Genomic DNA, 26,105 nt, shown 5'->3' on the forward strand with positions numbered 1-26,105 from the left:
CACACATACACACACACACACGTACACACACACATACATTCACATATACATCCATACATACACACACACACACACTCACATATACATACATACATACAGATGAACACTTTATACACACGTGACGAAGAAAGAGGATGTTAAAGGACACACACAGTGCGACTACCTCATGCATGTTTTATTGACCCGACTCTCTCTCTCTCTCTTTCTACACCTCCGCTGTCTCGCTTCCTCATCCCTCCATCTCTCTCTCTCTTTTCATCTGCTGCTCTCCCTTTAATCTCCCTCCCCTCCTTTGTCTCTCCTCCCTCGTTCACCTCGGTTGTCCTCCTCTGACCTATCAGAGCAGAGCAGATCAATCTGACGGGAGAGGAGGAGACGAGACTCCCATAATACTACTTCCTCTCCTCCTTAGTCCTTATGACTTCTTCCTCACTTCCTTCCTCCTTATGGCAACTTCCTCTCCTCCTTTTTATCTTTATCTCCTTCCTCTCCTCGTCTCTTCTTCTTCTCCTCCTCCTCTTCTGTTTTGTAGCCTCTTGTGTTTTTTTGTTACCTTCTCTACTACCCCCTCCTCTCCATCTTCTACCCTCTTGTGTCCTCCTCTTTGCTCCTCTCTCCCCTTGTCACCTCCACCTCATCTTCCTTCTCTCTCTTCTCTCCTCCTCCTCCTCCTCTCCATCCTCTGCCCCCTCCTAACCTCCTCTCACCACCTTTCTCTCCTCCTCTTCCTCTCCATCTTCTGCCCCCTTCCTTGCTCTCACTTTTCCTCCTCCTTTCTCTTGTCTTCTCCTCCTCTCTTGTTTTCTCCTCCTCTTCCTCCACTCACCACCTGTTCCTGATTCACGCTCCCACTTTTCCTCCTCTTCCTCTCCATCCTCTCCACCCTCCTGACATCCCTTCTCCTCCCCCTCCTCCTGTCCATCCTCTATCCCCTTGTGACCTCCTCACACCTCTCCCCTTTTTTCTCCTTCTCTCTTGTCTCACCACCTGTTCATCTTTTGTTGCTCCCACTTTTCTTTCTCCTCTTCTCCACTTCTCTCCTCCTCTCCATCGTCTGCCTCCTCCTGACCTCCTCTCCACCTTCCGCCCCTCTCCCCTCTTCTCTCCTCTTCTCAGGCTTTTTTTGTGTTACCTCCTCTCCTACTCCCTCGTGACCTTTCCTCTCACTCTCTCTTTCTCTCACTCCCGTCCCCTCTCCTCCCTCCTGACCTCCCTCCTCCGCCTCACCTCCTCTTCTCCTAATTAGCACCTGAGCATACCGGGCTGGTTAATATTCGGCGCTGCGACGGCAGAAGGGCACCTCGCCGTCTCGCCTCCGCTGCTGTTGCCATGGTAACGCCATGGAAATGAAGCACCGCTCCCTCCGTCTTTCTCTCTCTCTCTCTTTCCTAATTCCCCCCCTCCTCCCCTTTTCACTTTTTAATGAGTCACTGCATCCATTGTATTTTAGGATGGCACGAGAGTCACGAGCTCCGAGACCGAAAACTAAAAAGATGTAAAGGGGGCGGGGCTAACAAAAAGTTTTTATTTCTTTAAAAATAAGTCAATATGTGTTAAAATGTTCGGCCATTGTGAGGCTCTTCTCTGACAGATGATTGATTGGTCGATTGGACGACGTTATTTATTTATTTACCTGCTCCTCCGACAGTGTGTGAGCGTGTGTGTGTGTGTGTGAGCGTGTGTGTGTGTGTGTGTGTGTGTGAGCGTGTGTGTGTGTGGGTGAGTGTGTGTGTGTGTGTGTGAGCGTGTGTGTGTGTGGGTGAGCGTGTGTGTGGGTGTGTGTGTCTGTGCGTGTTGGTTTCGGGGGCTTTTTGGACGGGGACCTTGGCCTTGATGAAGTTCTGTAAAATTGCTAATTGTATTTCATTCATATTTCATGGTCGTGGGGGGGGCAGACAGTTTGCAGAGGGAGAATTGATGGAATGGCGTGTGTGTGTGTTGCATTCCTAAACCATGGCCACGTGAAGCCGGTATGCGTGTGTGTCTTGTATTTGTCCACCATGACAGCTGGAGGTCAGGGGCATCGTGTGTGTGTGTGTGTGTGTGTGTGTGTGTGTGTGTGTGTGTGTGTGTGTGTGTGTGTGTGTGTGTGTGTGTGTGTGTGTGTGTGTGTGTGTGTGTGTGTGTGTGTGTGTGTGTGTGTGTGAGAGTCAGCATATCTCTGTGAATCGGTCCAGATTTTCTGGTGTGTAAAACATGTTTCAGGTTTTTTTTAGACATTTCACTTCAGTCGGCTGGTGTTCCTTAACACCCCCCCCCCCCCCCCCCCTCATGGAGAGGGTGTGTTTGTGTCATTTTTATTATCATGCAGCATCGCACAAAAGTCTGACTATTGTCTAAATGTCGACAGAGAGCTGATGAAGATAACAAGACATCCAGTCGTCATTTTTATCCCACAGCAGCAGATTTATAAAGTCAGAGGTAAACAATGGTGATTGTGAACGTGGAAGAATTTCTTTGTTGTTTTCTTTAAGTGAAGCCAAAGCTTCACGTGTTAAAGCTGCATTCTCTCTAGTGTCCACCAGGGGGCGACTCCTCTGGTTGTATAGAAGTCTATAGAAAATGACTCTACTTCTCTCTTGATTTATTACCTCAGTAAACATTGTAAACATGAGTTTATGTCTCAATCTCTAGTTTCAAGTCTTCTTCAATACAGCATGATGTTCATTTAGTACATTATGGTCCATTTAGAGTCACACAGACCATAAAGCAGGGGATGCTTTAGGGCGGGGCTACACAGTGATTGACAGGTTGCTTGTTTTACTTCATGACTTAACTGTAACATTTTGTTCGCCTATAAATGTCAGCAGTCAGTGATACTTAGCTAAACCCTAAAGATATTTAATTTAAAGTGCAATAAAAACACATTAGATGGGACTGAACCAGAGAATTTCTGGAAAAACTACTCAATATATTGATCAATTATTAAAAGAATTGGGGACTCATTTTTTGTTTATCATTTCAGCTCAAATATAAAGTATTTCTGTTAATGTAAAAAGAGTAATATTGCCTTTTAAAATAACTAAAGCTGCTAAATATAATGCTATAAATTCTGTTAAACACCACAAAGATTGAACGATAATGATGCAATAAAATAACAATCAGTCCTTCGGTCCCGTTCTTTATCTCTGTGAGTTATCTGTGCATGCACAGCAGCTCCGGTGACGTGAAGTCAGCGCTTATGGAACGAGGAGCGGGTGAACGATAAAGACGGCGGCGGCCGGATTGAATAGATTGATTGATGTCGTTCACATTCAGCTCTGCAGACTCAACCTTGAGATGCTCGGCGGTACAAGAGTGCCCACAACGCGACGCTGAGAGCATCGTTCCAATTACCCGGAACCTAAACTCTCTCTCTCTCTCTCCCTCTCTCTCTCTCCCCCCCTCTCCCTCTCTCTCTCTCCCCCTCCCTCCCTCCCTCCCTCTCTCTCTCTCTCTCTCTCTCAAGGTTCTCTGCCAACGAATGTTTAAAGTGCCATTTGGCCTGTAGTCTGTGGTTTCCCAACGTGGGGCGCCGGGACCCACTCGGGGTCCTCGGAGGCCTTCCAGAGGGTCCGCAGTGTTCAATGCTGCTGTTGTGTGACTGTGAAAAGTTTCTACACACTGAATACATTTACAGGGAACTTCTGAACTTATTTACCTGGAAATTTAAGTTATGGCCAAATATATAGTTATTATTACTTTTATTTTATCTTGTTTTCCAGAACGGTTGCCAGGTTTTGATGAATTTGCAACGAATTCTTGGTCTTCGGTTGCCATCAGCGGCAACCACCACACCTTTTAACTTGTAAAATATAGGGACAGTGAGAGTCGGAGCTGGAACCCGACAACGGTGCATGTGTGTTGATCTGTGTGCTCACAAACATGGTGAAGCAGATTAAGTTGTTTTTGATGTGTTCTCATGATACTTGGGTAAAGTGTCTGATTGTGTCTGTATCACAGAGACCTGTTTAGAGCTCTGTGACGACGGATGATCTTTCAGTTAAAACATCCAGGCCTCTTTCCCCCTCCTCTAAAAGATCCTAAAACGAATTCTGTAGGGTTCGCAGAACTCTTATATAACACGAGTGAGATTTGGGATCTCTATAAGCTTAAGAGGAAGCTGCTGGAAATAGCACCGGCAGTCTCGGAAGAGCTGGGTCATACTGCCAGCTGTGTTAATGATGCATTAGCACCACGAGGTGCCTACACAAAGGCATCCTTTGATCAATCATTTAGCATCCCCACACACACTTATATTCAAACAGCGAGACACACACACACACACACACACACACACACACATGGAGATGGCAGTTCGTGCTGCATGAGGACGTTGGGCCTCGAGGAGGGGCGGCATGAGGACGCCAAAAACCGTCAGTCGTTGCTTTAGTCCTTTCATTTACATGTCATCATCTTTTTACCCAGGAGGCCGTGCGGTGAGGGCAGTTGTTGGGGTCCAAAGTCGGGGCCTTCATGGAGGCTCGTCACGCAATTCATGGTTCGAATTCTGTCTGTTTAGTATCGGCACTGAAGGGTACAAGAGATGAACAACTGGATACAAGAGTCCAAACTGAGGCAGACTTTCGGTCCCGCATGGCCATTTAAGAGTGTCAGTCAATGACGGTATAAAACAACCGATAACATTGTCAATCCCAGTCATACATGAGCACATACACATGTAGGCTGAGGGGGTCCAGTAGCAGGCAGGATTTGCCGTGGACAGACGGACACTCACAAACGTTTGAATGCATGATCTCCTGGTAGAGATAACAACGGTTGGTGAAAACGAAGGAAAAATAAAGAAAGAGGTCAGAGAACTGATTTGAACTGTTTTGGATCGCTTTGATCCTGTAAGTTGGTGTTTGTGGGGTCAGATCTGTGAGCGTTTGGTTGCAGGATGAGTTATTGAGCCACCCTGCTTCAGATCCCACGGTGGGGGGGGGCTTGTTTTTTAGCGACGTCTTTTCTGTGCAGAAACATTCGGTCGTCTGTCTCCCCGAGAGTCCCCGTGCCCTTCCAGTTTGCCCTTGCTCCAGTTTAACCCCTCCTGTTAGCACACTTGGCGCCTTCAGATCTCGTCCTCCCAATTTGTCATTTCATTTCCCAAGATATCTCCTCATTTCCGTCTTTTTCAGGCGTCCTCCTCGGCACCCTTTTGTCTCCGGTTTGCCCTTGGTCGCCTCGACATGCAGACTGAATTGCCTAAAATGCCGTCCGATAAACGGATGGACGAGATGGATCTTTTTGCTGTAAGTCTGATGGTTTTCTTCGCCCTTGATGGAGGAGAAAGTGTGATACGTTCATGGCTGTAAAACCTGCAGTGAACTCTGCCTCACCCGGGCCGGTCCACTCCGGTGACTCCGGTGTCACTTTCACCGGGAGAGTTCTGGTGTCCCGTCCGGGTCTGAATTTGGTTTTTGGGAGGATTTGGAATAGGAAGGGGGGGGGGGGGAAATATCCTGAATGTCACATCTATCTAAAGTTACCGCTGCTGGCCTTGAAAAATCATATCAGTAGAAGAAGAAATCCGCCTCTTCTTACAATTTGCAAATCAGTGTTGTCACGGCTGCAGTTATTTATTTTTCCGACATAATTACGGAGCGCTGCCGTGCTCTGAACAATCCCCTGTACACAAATACTGTACAAGTAATTACAAGGATTCGTGGAGGCGAGTTGAGCCTGACAAAGAAATGGGACAGCCAAGCAGCATATGACCTCTGGCAGCAGCTGGGTCTCTGGCAAAAGTATCTTTCAGCAAACCGGCATGTACAGAAGTAGAAAACAACAATGGAAATTCACATTATTTGTTGAGATTTGGGTTAGAATTTAAGCTCCAGGCAGCGATTATTTTACGATCTACAAATAAAAGTCTAATTTGACTCCTTTAAAGAGCAACTTAACACCACAACTTATTCAGAATCTGGCTCTTCAACCATTACGACTTCAGGCGAGAGTGTAACTCTGGTTCTACGAGTTCGGGCTCGAATAATCTCTTTATAGATTGTATTTTGTCGAATATAAACCCTTTTTTCCATTTGCCAAAGTACCAGTTCTGTGTTAAAGTGACTCAAAGAGTTTTGACCCTGATGTGATGTCATCGGGACGGGGTCATGTATTCTATCAGAAGGTCTGGTGTTAGAAACAGATGTTAGGAAAAGAAGGCTAAAAGAAACAAGATGATATTGAGTTGCATTATGGGAAATGTAGGATTTGGGGTTCATGGAGATTTGACCCATCTAAGGAATACAATCTGTCCCGTGTGGATGTGCAGCTAAACCGCCGGACTGATCCTTTAAATGAAGAACTAAAGTCTTACGTTGGAAAAGTTTTCTTATTCAAATGAGGAAGTAACAAACTGAAGGAAACACTTGATGCCAACTATCCGTACTTGACAGTGTTCCGTAGCTCGATGCTACGGTCTGGAGGTCTGGAGGTCTGGAGGTCTGGAGGTCCTCTTGTGTCCTGGTAACGACCTGAACTTGGACCTGAGTTGGGTCAAAAACCCAAATCATATGCAGACAAAATCAGGTTGTTGCTGTTTCTTTGGGAGCTAAACGCAGAGTGTGAGCTGTGAAATGCAGCTTTCTTTCTTTCTTTCTTTCTTTCTTTCTTTCTTTCTTTCTTTCTTTCTTTCTTTCTATATTTGGGTTATTTTAATTGTCCTCACGTCTATCCGGATCGGGTTCGACTGACTTTGGTTCCCTCTTTGAGTCGGGTTTGGGGGTCGGTTCTCAATAAGTATTCACAATAAATCACTTAAACAATCATTTTTATACCTGCTGAGGAAAATCTCATTAGTTGAAGGACGCAGTAAACAGCGATGTAAATGCATTAGATTTATAATAACATAGGATTAGTTCAGTCTCATTGCACAGCGCAACAATCCAAACAGGACTCTGGATTCTTGTGCGGCCATAAAGACTGGTCTCCTGAGCAGGCGGCGAGGAGCTGATCAAGGCTGTGAGAGCATGAAATATGTCCAACATTAAGTGACACTGGGGACAGATAACAGCTTGCCCGATACTAATTAAGTGTTGAAAAACCTCTCCATTTTTCTGGCAAATGTGTTTTGCTTTTTTTGTCCCCCAAAATGATTGAGACACTTTTTTTCAAAAGACTGCAGATATAAAATGCACCAAAAAAAAACTAATTTTGTCTTATTAGCTTTTGTGATATTTCCGTTTCTGTCAAATGTAAATGCTTTTGATTCGCTCTCTATTTTCTGCCTCTTTAAACTGTTGTCCCTCTCTCGTCCTCCCTCTTTATGGTTCTCTCTTGTCTTTCTTTCCTCTGTCTTCTCTCTCTTTCTGTCTGCCAGGCCATGGCCTCGTTAAAGCGTCTTCCGCTTTGTGCGCATTCTCTTTCATCAGCTCGGAAGTTTTTTTTACATTCTCCCTCTTTATCTTCGATTCTCTTTTTTTATAAATCGTTTTTTACCTGCGTTTGTCCTTCTTTTATTATCACCATTTCATCCCTCTCTTCCCGTATTTATTTATAACTGTTCTTCCTCCTTTTCTCTCTCTCTCTCTGTCTCTCTGTCTCTGTCTCTGTCTCTCTGTCTCTTTCTCTGTCTCTGTCTCTGTCTCTGTCTCTGTCTCTCTCTCTGTCTCTGTCTCTCTCTCTGTCTCTCTCTCTCTGTCTCTGTCTCTGTCTCTCTCTGTCTCTCTCTCTCTCTCTCTGTCTCTCTCTCTGTCTGTCTCTCTGTCTCTGTCTCTCTCTCTGTCTCTCTCTGTCTCTGTCTCTCTCTCTGTCTCTCTCTCTGTCTCTCTCTCTGTCTCTGTCTCTCTCTCTGTCTCTCTCTCTGTCTCTGTCTCTCTCTCTCTCTCTCGCTCTCTCTGAGCGGAAGCAGGTGTGCGGAGCTGCAGGAGCGGAGGTTTTGAGAGCGATAGTTAAAGTGTTTTTCGACATTTGTCTTCGTTGGGTAATGTTGGGTATGATGGTGTAGTGGGGTGTGCAGGGTTCACGGGTTTTTTTTGCGTACTTTTATCGGGTTTTTGGGTCTTTTTTGTTGAGCGGAGTGCAGCCGGGCAGCAGGTGCTGTCGGCGTGCTAACCGCTAGCATGCGCCTGACGGAGCTAACCAGAGAACACGGCGTGAAGATACCGCCGCCGCTGTTCGGGTGTTCGTTGGAGGAGATCAGTTTGGCAGTGGGTGAACTTGTCGGCCACAGCCACGTGAAGTCCGCAGCACGGATGAGCAGCGCGGTGGTCATCTTTTTGGACAGTATTGAACTTGCGGATGTGGTGTTGACGCGCGGGATCTCCGTGGGTGAGCACTTCCTGCCCACGTATGCTCTCGCAACACCCGAGGTGAAAGTCACTGTGTCCAACGTGCCACCATTCATAACGGGCGCTGCCATCGCCAAAGAGCTGTCCAAACATGGGAAGGTGGTGTCTCCGGTGATAAGGATGCCCTGTGGATTTCAGTCTCCGCTGTTGCGACACGTGTCGTCTCACAGGAGGCATGCTTTCATGGTCCCCAGCGACAGGAGCAGAGCGGTCAACCTCAGCTTCAAGATCACTGTGGGCGATTTTGACTACGTCATCTTTGCAAAGACGAACGATTTTAAATGTTACAGCTGTGGGAGAGAAGGACATCTGAGCAGGGCTTGTCCTGGGGAACACGGCTCAAACAAAGACCGGGACCGGAGAGGTACTGAGGACAGAGGGGACAAACAGGACGGACAAGAGGGAACAAGTGGAGCACAGGAGGCGAGGGTGGAGGTGACGGGTGGGGCTCAGGAGGGGGGAGTGGAGGTGACAGGTGGGACCCAGGAGGCGAGAGTGGAGGAGGCGGGTGGGGTACAGGAGGTGAGAGCGGAGGTGACAGGTGGGACCCAGGAGGCGAGAGTGGAGGAGGCGGGTGGGGTACAGGAGGTGAGAGTGGAGGTGACAGGTGGGACCCAGGAGGCGAGAGTGGAGGAGGCGGGTGGGGCTCAGGAGGTGAGAGCGGAGGTGACAGGTGGGGTGCAAGAGGTGAGGGTGCAGGAGGCGGGTGGGGTACAGGAGGTGAGAGTGGAGGTGACGGGTGGGGTACAGCAGGTGAGGGAGAGTACTGGAGGACAGGTGGAGGCAGGTGGGGAGGTGGCCATGGAAGCAGACGAGGAGCAGCTCAAGGCCCCTCAGCTGAAGAGGAAACAGCGAGGAGGCAGAGGAAGCTCACAGGCCAAGAAAGTGGCAACTACAGAGAGTGGAGGAGCAGCCGAGTGCGAGTCCAGGCCGGAAGAAGACCCTGAGTCCGGTTGGGAGGACTCTGAGTCCAGTCAGGAGGAGAACTCTGCTGTAAACAGTGAGCCCTCTACACACGGTGCTGGCAGCTCGCGGGGCTCTGGAGGCTACAGCGTGGAGGAGATCAAGGAGTTTCTGAGGCGGAGTAAGAACGTGAGAAAAGTCAGAGTGGAGGACTACCTCTCTGACAAGGAGCAGCTCTCCAGCTCTGCCAGATCTCACATGAGGTGCAAGGACAGAGGAGGGCTCACGAAGCAGGAAGGATACAGGCTCAAGAAAATAGTTCACAAAGTGAACAGAGAACTGGACAAAAGTGGGCGCTGAGTGAGAGTCAGATCTCAGCCTGCAGACAATGAAAGACATGTTCATGTTTGATGGACCGTATTTGTTGAACAGTTTTGAATGAAAATGTATCGTGTTCAGGAAAAGGTTGAACTGATTGTAGCAGTGTAGCGATGTTTTGTTTGCTCATATGACTTGAGGAAGGAAAAAACAACAACAAAAAAACGTAAAATAAAGGTTTGTTAAAAAATCAACAAAAAAAAAATCTGTCTCTGTCTCTCTCTCTGTCTCTCTCTCTGTCTCTGTCTCTCTCTCTGTCTCTCTCTCTGTCTCTCTCTGTCTCTCTCTCTGTCTCTCTCTCTGTCTCTGTCTCTCTCTGTCTCTCTCTTCCATTGTGTGGAGCTGTCAGGAGATCTCATCACTGAGTCTCTCTTATTACATGATTACGGTGTAATTATCCTGTGAAGTTGTCTTTGCCCGAATCTATGAAAGACCCTTAATGTCTTTTTAATGGGGTTTGGAGACTTTTTTTTTGGAGGGGGAGGGGGGGGGGGTCTTTTGTAGTTGCAGTGGACTCTTCAGTTTATTGCGTCCACATGTGATTGGCCTGGAACGCCGTGTCCTGATTAAGTGGCACTTGGATTCAGCGTAATTTGCTGCGAGTTTGTCAGTGAGACCGTCTTATCTTATTTATTTTACCGCTGGCCGTTGGCTTTGTCAGGAAACGCTGTCGTCTGCCAGCGTCTGATGAAGCTCCTGTGATACAGCCGCAGAGGGTTTATTGACGATAAACAATCACTTTATCAATATCTCATGTGTGCTGTCCAGGCAGCAACCTTTAAACAGTTCTATAAGCAAATGATAATGCATTATACGTATGTTTATAATTAATTATAGACATAGACGTCGTAGAAAGTGTTAACAATAATAATCTTTAGAAAACAGTCTTGCATATACTGTTTCGTCAAACGTACGTCAAAATGTAACTTTTCAGGGGTTTTAAGTTTACTGCTTCATAACCAACTTACTTTCTTTGAAGGAGCATTTGATCCAAAGCTCATACTAGTACAAGACTGCTTATATTCAGTACAAGTGACCCAAGCAGGAATAAACAATCTCTGTTGATGTTTCTGTGTTTTATCCTTGGTCTCGTGTTGATCTCACATCTTTTAAATAAATAGAACCAAAAGCGTAGTTTGCCTGTTTACAAAAGTGAAAATTATCTCTTTTTTTTACCCTTCTGTCTTTGCCCATCATGCATATTTCTCGTTCTTTGTCTTATTCTTGGTGAATGCAGCACATCACTTCACACACAAACAAATATCAACATGACGCCTCTCTATGTTTTTCTCTGCTTTTAGTCTTTCCCCAAGTGGCTGCAGCGCAGCTCACTGAGCACAAACAATATTAACATGTCATTTTTCTCTCTCTCGCTCTCTCTCTCTCTCTTTGTGTCTCTGCGCAGCTTGAGAGTCGCTGCCGTCTGTGATGCCCTCCCATGACGCCCAGGTCGGTAGCTGACACTGCCAGTGTGCGGGAGACGCCACTGCACAACCGGTCCTGGGCCGGCACCGTCAGCCAGTTATCGCCCTCCCTCTCGCAGGCTGGAGACTCCGCCCACCTACCAGTATCCACAACCATCAGCTCCGATCCGCCTTCAGTAAGTCCATTTCAGAAACCGACACGCTGACGTCCTCAGCCAGCACCAGCAGAAGCAGTATCTTCAACGCAATCAGCAGCACCAGCAGCACCAGCACCACCATTATCACCACCACCACCACCAGCAGCAACCATCATGTCCAGTCGTAGAAAGTCCTCCACCCCCTGCATGGTCCGGGTCGTCAGGGACCTGCCTGAAGAGCAGGACGACCCTGAGGAGGTAATGGACATGGAAATACCGGCGGACAATGACGTGACAGAAAAAGAACAATCAGAATCATCTGAATCTGCAGGAAAGAGTCAAGATCCCCAGCAGCATAATTCAGAGAATCCAGACCAGCAGACGTTTCAAAAACCAGTGGAGAACCAGAATCCTGAGCCATCAGAACAAGAGGAGCAGTCGGATGAGAAAGATCAACCTCCTGTCATTGAAGATGAGGAAGCCACAGAGGAGAAGGACAAGGAAGACGTTGACTCTGACCCGGTGTCCCGGAAAAAGCAGCCCAGAGGCTACGAGTGCAAATACTGCCCATTTTCAACGCAGAACCTGAATGAATTCAAAGAGCACGTGGACTCCAGCCACCCCAACGTCATTCTCAATCCGATGTACCTCTGCGCTGTCTGCAACTTCCACACCAAGAAGTTCGACTCGCTCACAGAGCACAACGAGAGCCAGCACCCGGGCGAGACAAACTTCAAGTTCAAGAGGATAAAAAGGAACAATCAGACTATCTTAGAGCAGACAATCGAAGGCAAGGACAATTCAGTTGAATGTGAAGTGACGAATGAACGGGGCGAAGGCAACGGCAGCTCTGTGTTTCCAGCTTGCATATCAACCACAGTGAAAACCCCGAACAATATCCAGACGCTCTATCAAGGGAGCGAATTAAAAAGCCAGCGGGACGGCCTGTTCCAGAAGAATCAAATCACAGCGGTGAACATCAACGGAACGGTCATCATCCCTGAACCCACCATCCTCCAAGGGCTCTCCCACGTCGCCCCGATGCTCCAGCGCCCACCCAACTTCAACTCTGTACCAAAAATAGCTGTTCCCTTGAACACCACCAAATATAACCCTTCTTTAGACGACAACTTGACGTTGATCACCTCTTTCAACAAGTTTCCTTACCCGACGCACGCCGAGCTGTCGTGGCTGACTGCTGCTTCCAAGCACCCGGAGGACCAGATCAAAGTCTGGTTCACCACCCAGCGGCTTAAGCAAGGCATCACCTGGTCCCCGGAGGAGGTGGAGGAAGCCAGGAAAAAAATGTTCAACGGCTCCATCCCTCCTGCACATCACACGTTCACCGTCCTGCCTACAACCGCCTTCTCTCGGCCGTCTGCCAAATCCTCCCAGCAGACCTTTGTCCACACTACCGTCGAGCATGTAAGTCATGTGCGGACAACCGTGTCCAATGGGTTGAGCTTAGTCGCCGCCACAAAAGCTCCCGCTGGAGTTGCAATTAGCTCCGGCCCGTCCCTTAAACGATCCATGCCGACGTACCTGACGACGGTGTTCGGCCCGGAGTCCAAACGGCCCATCATGGCAGTCGCTCCCCATTCCGGCGATGCTAAAGACAGGGGCCTCATGGCTCCTCCGCCCCCTCCTCCTCCAAAAGACCGCCTCCCAATGGCTCCGCCTTCTGTTCCCGTGGAGATGAAGAGACCTGTAGCACTTCCTCTGGTCACCACAGAGATGAGGAGGCTATCCGCTGCTGTGCCTTTAATGCCGCCGCCATCGTCGTCGTCCTCGTCTTTGTTGTCCAAAGGGAAGATTCTCTCGACGTTAGGAAACCCCAAAACAAAACCGGTGGTGTCACTGCCCTCCTTAGTCTTTCCAGAGTCTTTAACAAGACCACTGATAGTACCCCCGCCTATCTTTGCTCCGCCATTTAAAAACTCATTAATTTTTCCTCTTAACTCGCCCATCACTTCCAAAGAGAAGTACCCGAATACCCACGCTTTGCCAGCTGCTGATCTCAAGCTGCCAAACTCCCCACCACCTGTTGCCCCACAAATAAGGAGGCCAACCATTATCCAGTCCATTCGCGCTCCGGCCAAAGCCCAGAACCTGATTTCAGGGTTCCCTTTGGATTGCAGGAAACTAAAAGAGCAGCAAGGGGTGGAGGTTAAAGCCTATTACCCCAGAGGAGATAAGGTACTCACTCCTCTGGCAGAGGCCAACGGGACATCTCGCACAGATGGCAAATGGTTCCACGATCAAACCGCACTTGTTCACAACAATGGGGTCCAACATTTTGACGGGTTGCTAGCGGCGCTGAAACCGGACTTTCATCAGAAGTCCTCGGTGCTGACCCAGTTCCCTTTGCTGGAGAGGATGAAAGGAAAGACGGCGGAACAGCTGAAGATCTTGGAGGAGAACTTCCTGAGGAACAGCTTTCCCACACTCAGCGATGTGGACAATCTGGCGGGCACCACCCGGCTGTCTCGCCAGGAAATCCACAGCTGGTTTGTGGAGCGCCGCGCGCTACGCGACAACCTGGAACAAGCTCTTCTCAACTCCATGGGCACTAAGAGGATGGGCGCCGGTGGCATTGCGGCCATCGCCAAGAAACGACTACATCAGCAGCAACAGCAACACCAAACTCTACAGCTGAATGGGATTCACAAGCCAAGCACTGGTGTGGTCCATCTCAAAAGCCCTCTTCCACCTTCTTCCACCCTGCCTATAATCGCCCCCTCCATCCCCAACCCGAATTCCTGCTCAGTGCCTCCAGACAGCCGATCCCTGGCGCTCCTCATGGACGATTTTGCTCAAACGCGGTGGCCTTCCCCTGAGGAGTTCAGCCAACTGGAGGGTCGGACGGGACGCGCCGAACTCGCCCGCTGGTTCAACGACAACCGGCTGCAGAGCGGCGGCCTGGAGCTGGCCGAACTTTTTCACAACAACGGAGTGAATGGAGGACAGGGGCCGCTTGTGTGCTCTCCCAAAAATGCTGCCCCCGGCATCCTCCAGCGCTGTCAGGAAGGAGCCCTGACAAACAACAACGGCAGTAAGGTGTTGGAGGTTGAGTTGGGCTGGCTAATGGAGCAGCGCGCCAACAGCCTCAGCAGTCAACAGCGGGATGAACTCCAAGACCGGTTGTCTGGCAGGTACCGTATTAACATAAATATTGAAGTCGTGCACGTACATGTATTTTCTTTTACTGTTCAAAGGACCTTGCAGTGGCATTGGTGAGGGCGTTTGAGATTTGAGTGGGAAACAATCATATTCCACGATAAGTCTTACTTTATCCATTAAGAAGACCGAAGAATAACTTCGACCCCCAATATTGCATCCACATATGTACACAGATTTTTGATTTAATATTGTTCAATTCAATAACATAGAATAAATATATAAAATCCAAGTGGTGCATTGCAGATTTAAAGATGAATATTTTAAAATGAAATAAAACCCACATTTTTCATTTTCATGGTCCTGGTGGTCTAACAGGTTACCGTTATATGTCTTGTTCTTTTCAACGGGTCGTCAATTTCAGTTATAAATCCCCAAATTGCCTGAAAGCGTTTTATAATCTGAACAGGATACAGCCTCCTCCGTCCTTTGGTTCTCTGCGCTCTGACACCTTCTGTGGAGAACAGCGAGACCAAAACAAATTTTCCGCCTCCTTGTGTTGTTGTTTTTCTAGTTGCCACATTAACATTGTTTTCAGGACATTAACCCACAAATAGACGAGACTCTATTCAGTCTTCCAGGAGCTTGGGAGATCTTTGGCTAAATAACGCAGCCATTACGTTGGAAACCAATATCTCCAAAATAATTTGGGCAAGAGTTTTATTCTCCCCATGAGTCAGTTTTGGCTTTTGGAAAGCACCACAGTATGAACCTGCACCGACAGCACATTGAAATCCTTCTGGTTCCTGTTGGTTTTATAAACTCAGTGCTCAACACTGATGCACGATGCACAGACAACTAAGAATTAATGAGACAACACGACTCATTTTTGCTGCTTATTGACAGTAAATGCAGTGAAAATATACTGAAAGCTGAAGACGAAAAGGCTCAGATTGGGAGCGTTCACCTCTCATATTAGTTAAAAGTAGAGCTGATAATCAATTCATCTTTAAAGTATATTAATGCAAAAATGGAAGAAAATGCTGTTTTCAGCCTCTCAAATAGAGATTTTTGGCATTTCTTCATATATTTTCCTGCATATCACATTAAAGTGAATAACTTTGTGTTTTGGAGACATTTAAAGACATTTAAAGGGACATTGTTCTCTATTTTCTGACATTTTATGGACCAAACGATTAATCGATTAATCTATAAAATATCCGGCAGATTAATTGATAATGAGAATGATTATTATTTGCTGCCGAGTTAATAAGGGAGATCTTCTTATTTCACAAAGTAAAACCCGAGACCTTTGTCCCGGTTTTCGTCACTATTTGTGACTCAGTCCCAGACATGAAGTCCTCCTTCAGAGTTTAATTATTTTTGATGATTCATTTCTCCTCATTATAATTCAAAAATGATGTCCCACTTCTGACCCACTTGTGTTTAATCTGATTGAGGAACTCAGTCGTCTGAATATCGAATCATTGATTGACAGTCCCTTTGATTCTGAAAAAAAAATATCGTCAAAAAAACAATTTCTTTTCTTTCTTTCTATCTTAAAAATAACTCAGTGGCAGATATTTAATATCTTAACTTCACTGTTTGTCTCGTGATTCTTAACCGATAGATCGATGTCAAAAGTGATGAAATATATTTAATATGTAAATGTTCCGTGTTGATTTCATCTCCTGACACAATATGTCTTTTAATTTAAAACATCTCAATTTGTTTCACACAGAGAATTCCCTTTAATATTTATATGAAGACAAAGGTTTTATACGTCATTGGTGTTTAAATACGACTTTGAAAAATAACTCATCGTTCAGACGTAAGATCAGTTTTTGCATTCCAGCAAAACTCTAACATGCATTAAAATTAAATATATATAAGAGCTGTGAAAACAAAAAGCATTTTTCAGCAAAAAGAAGAGCATCGTCGACAAACATTAAAGCTGTGTATGTATATGTATATACATATGTATATACATATACATATGTATATACATATGTATATGTATATACATATACATATGTATATGTATATACATATATATATGTATTTATATATACATACAAGTACATATATATACATATATATATACATATATATATATATATGATTTTTGAAGTTATTTCCGTCTGTAACCATCTGCCCCCCCCTCCCGACAGACTGAGGCAGCAGAACGCGGCGGAGTTGAAGAACGGGGGACAGAACGGGGGACAGAACGGGGGACAGAACGGGGGACAGAACGGGGGAGTGTTCGGCAGCTGGCTGGAGGACAGACACTCGAGGAGAGGACGAGAGCTGCTGCTGGACCGGGAGAGGAAGATGACGGGATGAACGGTGAGTTTTAGAGAAAGAAACCTGAGCAAACCTCTGAACAGCAGCCTTCATGTGAGCAAGAGAGAATTCTGTACATGTTGAAATGCCTTTAATCAGACCTGCAGCTGCATTACGTTCACTATCAAGACGAGCTCTAATTATTTCTTAGTGAAATGATTCATCACTTATTCTATCAAATGTCAAAAAATGACAAACGACCTCCTTTTAAGTCATGAAGTGAAGCGTGAATTGCATTTTTTAATCTCTGAGCAATATTTCTGTGAAAAGAAGAGTTAACAACAAAGAGTGTGCGCAGAGGGCTTCCTCTTCTTATCCTTGAGCCCAAACATGTTGAATGTGATTCATAACTTCATCCTGAAACGTTTGACAAAGATGAGATTCCTTAAGAGGTTCCTCGGGTCTCAGGAGCGACTGATGGAGACTTCTGTTCCATAGATTATGGGAGGTTGTGTCCATTAAGACCTCACTGAGACCTGAACACGGTGTGAGCCGGACCGCCTCAGGTCGAGGTCTGACTGACCTGGTCCTCAATGAGAGCCACGATCTCAGAGTTTCAGTGTTTCTGTCGTTATTTTAACCAAAATGTCCGTATCTTTTTAAACATAACTCAGTAGTTTTGTTCCCTAAACCTGAGTGGTTTCCTGTGAAGACAGACAAGTTTTTTGGGACCTTTTGTAGGAAAACGCACAAAAAACCACATGATATGATTAAGACATCATTCAAACCGAGACAAAAGTAACAATTGATGTTTGTAGATTTTTCTAGATAAAAGATATTATGAATGATGCATTTCTAAACTTGTTTCCACTCTATTGTCTTCATGAAACACAAAGTACTTTTCCAGCTACTTTATAAAATCATACTTAAGATACAACATATAACATCTAATATACAATAAGATATTGATGATTGATGATCATTTCTCCACTCAGTCCGTCCAGATTCTGTCTTTAATTTATTTTTATTTCACCATAAAAGGTACGTGTGTCTGCAGGTTTCTTTCTCTTTTTGTGATTTAACGAGTCGGTCCCCAGCGTCCGTCCCCCCCGTCCCCCCCGTCCCCCCGTCCCCCCCCAGTATGATAGTGTTGAAGCCAACACCTCGATCCCAGGCAACAAACAAAGCCTCTCCATCCACTCACCAGTCTGTGTGTGTAGCTGTGTGAGTTTTGGCTTCAAGCCGCTCAGCGACAAACACCAAAACTTCAGGAAAATTTAGGGAAGGAAAATAAATAAAGCAGCGTTATTGGAGGCCTGAAATAGCAGCGGGACCCCCCGGGGTTGTGAAGTTTGATGGATAAAAGGTTCCGCGTGGGGCAGACAGAGCTCCTCCTGTCAGGTTCTCATGATTTCCTGGAGACAAAACAGCCGTGAACAAGGCGGAGACTCGGCTCCTGACATCGGGCCCCTCTTGAGGGACTGTCGCCACTTTTGGGATGTCTTCAAAAACGCTTGACAGCTGGAATCAATAATCAATATGCAGCATGTTCAAAACAGCAATGACTTCAGATGTTCTGATATTTCCTGTCAATAATGTCTGAAAAGGTTTTTTGTTTTTTTGGGGCGGTTTCCTGTTGAAATCTTTCAGTTAAGTTCAATAAATAAAAACTCTGAAACTGTTCAATAATATCATACTGGCGCTGTAAGTACTAAGCAGAGAATTACAGATGTGATTGTCTAAACATCTGGTATCGAGCTCGTCTCACAGGATTTGGTAGATGTTCTCCAGCACATTAGGGACATACAGTATGTTAAAGTATATCAGCCTTTATGTTCTGTGTCTTTATCTGTCTCCGCCTGTCTGTCTCTTCATCTCTCCGTCTGTCTGTCCCGCCGTCCCTCCTTCTGTCCACCTGTCTGTCCCTCCTTCTGTCAGTCTGTCTGTCTCTCCTTCTCTCTGTCCCTCTGTCTCTCCGTCCCTCCTGTCTGTCTCTCTGTCCCTCCTTCTCTCCGCCTGTCTGTCCCTCCTTCTCTCCGTCTCTCTGTCCCTCCTTCTCTCCGCCTGTCTGTCCCTCCTTCTCTCCGTCTCTCTGTCCCTCCTCTCCGCCTGTCTGTCCCTCCTTCTGTCCGTCTCTCTGTCCGTACTGACGGACGTCTCCGTCCTCTGCATCATCTTTGGTCGTCACAGAAGCTTTGATATCAACTTTTTCTCATTGATTGAAGAAAACATTGAAAGTTAAAAGGCGGCTTCTCTGTTATTTCCATCCGAGCTCATCGTCACTGGACGTCCACTGAACGTGCTCGTCTGAGTCATATTTCATAATAAACTTCCATAATTATATAATTATAATATCTTGTTTAATATGTTTCACTTGGAAACAGGGGAACATGGTTTCCAGAGATTCTTCTTTTATCCACGTGGTCCACGTGAGGCCTTCAGTCGTCCTCATCTCTGCTGGACCAGGCCCTCGGGCGGTGTTTGTTTTAAGCCCCGCCAGTGCCAGCCGGGCGGGGTTTGTCACACTGGATGCCAGCGCTGGTGGTGTGTGAAGCCCCTCCCCTCTGGTACGCCGGGGAGAACAAATCAAACATCACGTATTCTTCTGAGCCGCTCTTCAGCTCAGACCTGTGCTTCAGAGGTGAGGAGCAGAATGTGAGATGTTGAACTGGAGTTTGTTTAGGGATGAGATGAGAAGCAGAGATGTTGTTTCTATGTTGTTTGTTTGTTTGTTTGTGTCGACCTCGGATCACCGCAGTGACCTCGTCTTTTTCCTCAACCTCCCGAGAGCGGAAAAAAAGGAGAAAAGACGTTTTTCACTCTTTGCATTTCAACAAAATGCTTTTTATACTCGTGTACATCTGATGTCTCTTTCTTATATTTAACTCTGGGTTTAAAGTGTTTTTTGAAATAGAACATATTATCAAACACCTATTTCATAAAAGACATATTCTAATGCGCATGTGTAAGAAAGGTGTGAAAATAAAATATCTCGTGAAAGCGGAACACAAACCTATAACAACAGTGAATTAAAGCAAAATGTTAACGAAGGATCGTCTCATATTCAGCTCTCATAACGGGAATTAAAGAGAAGTTATTCCACCATTAAGCAAAACATGATCAAAATGAAACGTACGTCCTCCTGATATGATTCTGTGTTCATCATAACGTCGTGTTTTTGGGGGAAATGGAAGATAAACGCGACGAACATATCTGTTGAGAATATTAAGTTAACGGCACTGAAATCAATAACCGAGAGGAGGCTGCAACAAAAAAGTGTCTGAATTACAAAGCAGAGAGGTGACGGAGCATACCGAGTGGATGGAGCAAATAAATCATAAGAAACTGTGTGTGTGTGTGTGTGCGTGTGCGTGTGCGTGTGCGTGTGTGTGCGCGCGCGTGCGCGTGTGAAGACCACGAAGAGATGCAAAACTACCAACAGGAGACACAAACAGACAAAGAAGAAGAGACTCTAAAGGTTTGCAAAAAGATACAAAAAGACCACGGAGAGAAACTTAAAGACCAGGAAGAGATACAAAACGTCTACAAAAAGATGCCAAATGTCAAGAAGATACAAAACGACTACAAAGATACCCAAAAGAGAAGCAAAAGATTCACAAAGAGATTTAAGAAACGACCTGCGAGCAACAAACCTGTGACTTGTGTCGACGGAGGAGTCGGAGTCCTTTGTGTCACCTGACCCATCAACTGTCTGTTGCTAAGAGAACACAAAGAACCGATAACTTTCTCTCTTTTCGTCAACATCGAGATTTGTCAGTGGACAGAACTCAGTCGTTGCAGAAGGAATATTAACACGCGTAACGTCACAGAGTCTGTCCAGCTGAAGTCACACCTTTGTTTATTTTATTTTAGTATTTTGGTCGACACATTGTGTGGGTCAGATTCGGGGTCAGAGGTCACAGCAGCAAGATGAGACTCATGAAGAGTGATGACATCACCCAGATTACATGAAGGAGCAGAAACGATGGATGGAGCAAAGATTGATGCAACGTCTCCAGCTTGTATGTATGTGTGTGTATGTATACGTGTGTGTGTGTGTGTGTGCGTGTGTGTGTGTGTGTGTGTGCCATCCATTGTCCTGTCTCACTAATCACAGCAGCTCATTTAATCAGCAGAACCCATAATAACAGATCAACAGTCGTAGCTTATTGATGAAGGCATCATTGCCGAAATGCTGCAGTGCCTCTCCCGCCCTGTCATTGTTATAATATATATATATATATATATGTATATATATATAAAATATATTCATATATATTCATATAAAACACTGAACGTTACCCGTTTCCAGGTAACCGCCATTTGAAAATCAGAAGAACAATAATTGGTTTTAATTTCGTGTCATTGTTTTTTTTTCTTTTTGTTCCAGTAGCAACATAATTCATTTGGAGGCAGAATTGACTTTCAGTGACTCATCATCCTGATGTTACATCACCTGTTGTGTCCGTTCAGTGCATTCAAATGGAAGAAAGATGAACACGTGGAAGTAAAAAGCCTTTACAGTCAAATTAAGTACTTTTTAATGAAATAAAACTATTTCATCGGCCGTTCTGAATCATCTGACATTCTTTAAAATGACGAAAGTCAGACACAAAAAGACAATGAAAAGATGCAAACGGTCTACAAAAAGACACATAATGACGACAAAGAAATGCAAAACACGTAGAAATCGATGTTAAACTACCACAGAGACCCAAAAGTACTTTGAATAGATGCAAAACGACTACAAAAAGATGCCAAATGACAAAAAGATCCAAAAGGACTTCAGAGATTCACAAAACAAAACAAAACTGAAGCAAAAGATTCACAAACGGATTTAAAACGACCTGCGAGCAACGAATCTGTGGCTTCTGTTGACGGAGGAGGAGTGATTCAGATTGTTTTCATTCGTTGTGTTGTAATGTCTGTTTTTGTGTCTGGGTTTTGTTTTTGTTGACTTGACCGAGTGAATTTCTCTTGGATTATAAAGTTGAACTTTATTCTCATGAAAGGTTGTGAAATATTTGGGACAAAAGTCATCTGAGTTCATGGAGTCAGTGAGCGACACGTCTGACCAGCTTCTTACATCAAATTCAGCTTAGTGTCGTCTGTAGGTTGTTGAAAAATGTGTGAATCTCTAAAACAAACAACTGTTGCACTTAGTGGTTGTAAACCTTCCTCCGGTGTGTTTCCTGCTGCTTGTGTGCGTGAAGGTAATGAAACGAACCCGCTGTCGGCCATATTGGAGCGTCAGCTGTTGTGTAGCTGCGTCTGACTGAACAGCTGATTGAACAGCTGTTCGCGGCTCCTCCAGCTGATCTTCTCTCTTTTCTCTTAACGTGGAGCGGAGTTGAGTTTCAGTATAATAACAGTGAGTTAACGGAAACATGTTTTAAGAACCAGACGCACAAAAACAATGAAATCAAAGAACTAATTGTTTTTGGCAGAAGATAGAAGAGATGACTGACAGAAACAGATGCTTTTTATATGTACAGAGCTAATCCGCAGACGGCTTCAGTTCTGACATGAAACCCTGCATCCAGACAGAGAAAACACTTTATTCTAAACCTGCAGCAACAGATTCATTTGGCCACTTACAGGAAACCTCACGACCTTTATTCAGTTGATATCTGTACGTAGCAGTTACACAGTGACACGGTGATTCATCGGGAGTCTTTGTGTTTGTGTCACATGAGGAATTTAACTCCAATACTCTCTCTCTTTTAGCTCTGTCTTTGGTCTCCACCGACTCCCGAGGCAAATATCAGTCTGTTTAGGTACTAAATGTTCCGCTATGTTCACCAGCTGAATCCTATCTTACAAAAGAAGTTACTCCTCATTTTTTGTACATTTTCCTACGAAAGTTAAGCAACGTGTGTCAATTTCAGCTCGTTAAATGCATAAAGTCTTTTCAAAATAAACTTCTATCTTCAAAGGAAACAACTTAGTTAGGTTCAGGAAAAGATCAAGAAATACTTAGTTAAGTTTCGGAAAAGATCGTGAAATACTAAGTTAGGTTCAGGAAAAGATCGTGAAATAGTTTGGTTTAGGAAAAGATCGTGAAATAGTTACGTTTAGAAAAAGATCGTGAAATACTTAGTTAAGTTTAGGAAAAGATCGTGAAATAGTTTGGTTTAGGAAAAGATCGTGAAATAGTTATGTTTAGAAAAAGATCGTGAAATACTTAGTTAAGTTTAGGAAAAGATCGTGAAATAGTTAGGTTTAGGAAAGATCGTGAAATAGTTATGTTTAGAAAAAGATCGTGAAATACTTAGTTAAGTTTAGGAAAAGATCGTGAAATAGTTTGGTTTAGGAAAAGATCGTGAAATAGTTATGTTTAGAAAAAGATCGTGAAATACTTAGTTAAGTTTAGGAAAAGATCGTGAAATAGTTAGGTTTGGGAAAAGATCGTGAAATACTTAGTTACGTTCAGAAAAAGATCGTGAAATACTTAGTTATGTTTAGAAAAAGATCGTGAAATACTTAGTTAAGTTTAGGAAAAGATCGTGAAATACTTAGTTAGGTTTAGGAAAAGATCGTGAAACACTTAGTTACGTTTCGGAAAAGATTGAGAAATACTTAGGTACATTTAGGAAAAGATCGTGAAATACTTAGGTACGTTTAGGAAAAGATCGTGAAATACTTAGGTACGTTTAGGAAAAGATCGTGAAACACTTAGTTAGGTTTAGCAAAAGACAGTGAAATACTTAGTTAAGTTTCGTAAATGATCGTGAAATCCTTCGTTTGATTCAGGAAAAGATCGTGAGAAATAAATGACATCTCATTTCACACGGGGCTCGGCCTCTTGGTGAAAAGACCATTTGTTTTACTTTGTTTAAAAAAAAACCCCAATAAATCCCTTTAACATTTTCTTACTGTTGACTGTCTGAATCTTAATATCTAAATGCAATTAAAGCGACTAAAGCTCTCCACTATTTGAGAACAACAGAAGGAATGTGTGTTACCGTCCATTGTCCTGTTTCTGCAATCACAGCCTCGTTTAATCACTCCCACTCAAAACACAACTTTAACACACTTTCTCTCTCACATGGATTAGGAGCGAGAGCGCCGGCCGGTCGGGTTCCGCCGTCGATTATTATTTCACAATGTGTCCCAGTTCCCAGCAGCACCAGGCGACCAGGAACACCGTCTCCGTCTCCTGGCACACAGTTGCTTTTAAATCCCCCCCACCACCTCTCTTCAGTTTAGTTTTTTTGTTTCCTCTTATTTTCTAGGTTGGAATGATCTGTGTTCTCGTGAAACTGACCTTTCTCTTGTGCAGAGAGACGTTGTTGACAGTTTCTTTCCTCTCGTCTGTTCATCTCAGGTGCGAGTAGGATTTGCCGCCATCGCCGCCGCCGCCGCCGCCGCCGCCGCTGCTGCTGGAAAAGAGGAAGAAGAAAGACGAGGTGGACGGAGAATGGAGCAACATTTTCTCTTTTTGTTAATTATCAGATATTGAAATTTTTGTTCTTTTCATTTTAGTTTTTTTATCTCTTGAATGTCGCATCCCAGCTCACACACAACATCGTCCTCTTGACCCGGCGTGACCCCCCCCCCCCTCAATGTTCACACAACAAAAACACGGCGGGGGGGCTTTTATTTTATTTTGGCGAGTCGTATACACGCTGCCAAATTGAAAATCGGAGAAGTGCAAGGAGACATTCAGGGTCACGATCTGTGAAGATAATTGAAGCTGCCCTCTCTTACACTGGTGCTTTCTTTTCATTGCTCACCGTGATGCGAGTTTGACACTAGTTTTACAAAACAGGAGCTTAATTTTCATCGAGTATAAACAGAGACGAGGCTCACAAAACATCAGTTATTCTACTTGTAGCTGTAACAATAAGTAGAATTTGTGTTTTTCTTCCCCAAATTTCCTTTCAGAGGCAGATTATCTGTACTTCTACTCGATCAATAGTGCTGAATAAGTACAAGACACTGTTTCATCAGGAGGCCTGGAAGTCAATTTAGTAAATAAAAACTTTAAATTGCCTTGCTCCCAGTTTCATATACATACTAGTACACTGAGTACTAATATTGACTGTGTACTACACAGATTTATCATTACACAAAAAAAAATCAAAGATCAAAATCGATGCAGCAGAACAAGAGATATTGGATTTATTACTCCACACCGACATTACCCACAATGCAGCGTGACCACAGACAGTTTGAGTAGATTCACGTGTGTTATGCTAGTAGCTAGTCTAGTATGCTAGTAGCTAGTCACTGTGAAGTTAGCCTTAAAAAGTTAATTTCTGAGCCATTATAAAAGCATAATAAGCCAAATGATACCGACAGTCATTTATTGATTCTCTTTTATTTTTCTTCCATGTTGCATTGACGATCGTGTCCTTGAACGCCACACAAAACTGAGCAGTTTCCATTTAATTAATAATTTTTTCGAATGTGAATAAGTTAAAATTCAGAAGAATTAGTAAAAGAGAGGGAGAGAACAGAGAACAGTTCTTTAACATTTATTACTTTCACGTTGGTTATTGATTAATTGCTCGTTAAATTATCTGTATCTTTAAGTTTGAACTTTCCCTTTAAGAACAAACACGTTTCATGATCCGCACTTCACTGGAAGTTCCTTAAAAAACAGAAAACTGAGCTTCTCCTTTAAGTCGCTCTGAAGGAGGGGGGGGGGGGATTAGCGGGTCTTGAACTCTGGACTGGACGGATGTTTTTCGCGGCTGAGTTGATGTTGTGCGTGACCTGCGTTGTCGTGAAGAGGAGGGTGAACCGGAGCACTGAATGTGTGCAGCAGCAGCAGTCAGACTGTGACACACCGACGACGACGACAGGACGGATTGCCGAGTGCCAAAGCTGGGATCTGCTGCATTCTCACTACACTTTTGAAAAAAAAGAAAAAACAAAAAAGGGTTATTCTTCTCCTTCTTGTAAATAGGATATGTATGTTTGTTTGTTTTGTTTTTCTGTATTGCTACAGATTTGTAAAATTTTTGCAGACAAAATTTTTGTTACATTTTGTAAAATGGGAGCAATTCGTCCCCCTCCCCTCTCTCTCTTTCTCTCCCTCTCGCTCTCTCGCTCTCTCTCTCTCTCTCTCTCTCTCTCTCTCGTTTTCTCTCGCCTTATTGTTTTGTTTTTATTTTTTTGTTTTATTTGTTGATGGACTTTTTAAAAAAACGAAACGCTGCCGCCAGCTGTGGAGCGTGTGCAACGTTTTTTATTACTGTTATTCTCCGTCTCTTTTATTTTTTATTTTACTGAACCAGAGTGGAACCACTACAAAAAAAAACGGACCAGTTGGCAATACTTCAGTCACTTCTTCTTCATCTCACCGGCACTGGACTTCCGCCCGCCACTTCCCCGCTGAGAGGAGGAGGAGGAGGAGGGAGGAAGAGGAGGGGGGACTTCGCTTCACATCAAATCAGATTTTTTTTTAAAAGCATTCAACAAAAAAAAGCACCTTTGGACCTTTTTTTCTTTTCCATTTTATTTTATTTTTACCGTGCTGAAGTGAAGTGAAGTGCTATTATTATATTAGTATATTATTATTATTGTAGCCACTCTGTCTGGAACCCTTTTTTGAAGAAAAAGAAAAGGGAAAAAAAACAGAAAAC

At 44.5% G+C, this 26,105-nt stretch overlaps 1 protein-coding gene across 1 annotated transcript; it reads left to right on the forward strand.

The window, feature by feature from the left end:
- Positions 1-11,286: 11,286 nt before the first annotated feature.
- Positions 11,287-25,124, forward strand: LOC306791667 (zinc fingers and homeoboxes protein 2-like; the record flags this gene model as incomplete). The annotated part of the gene is made up of 3 exons (XM_079288507.1): positions 11,287-14,264; positions 16,401-16,575; positions 23,840-25,124. 2 exons carry the CDS (start codon positions 11,287-11,289, stop codon positions 16,570-16,572), a joined length of 3,150 nt encoding a protein of 1,049 aa, XP_079144633.1. The 3' UTR covers positions 16,573-16,575; positions 23,840-25,124.
- Between the last annotated feature and the right edge of the window lie 981 nt (positions 25,125-26,105).

Source organism: Melanostigma gelatinosum, assembly GCF_949748355.1.
Source record: "Melanostigma gelatinosum genome assembly, chromosome: 17".
NCBI classification, from domain to species: domain Eukaryota; kingdom Metazoa; phylum Chordata; class Actinopteri; order Perciformes; family Zoarcidae; genus Melanostigma; species Melanostigma gelatinosum.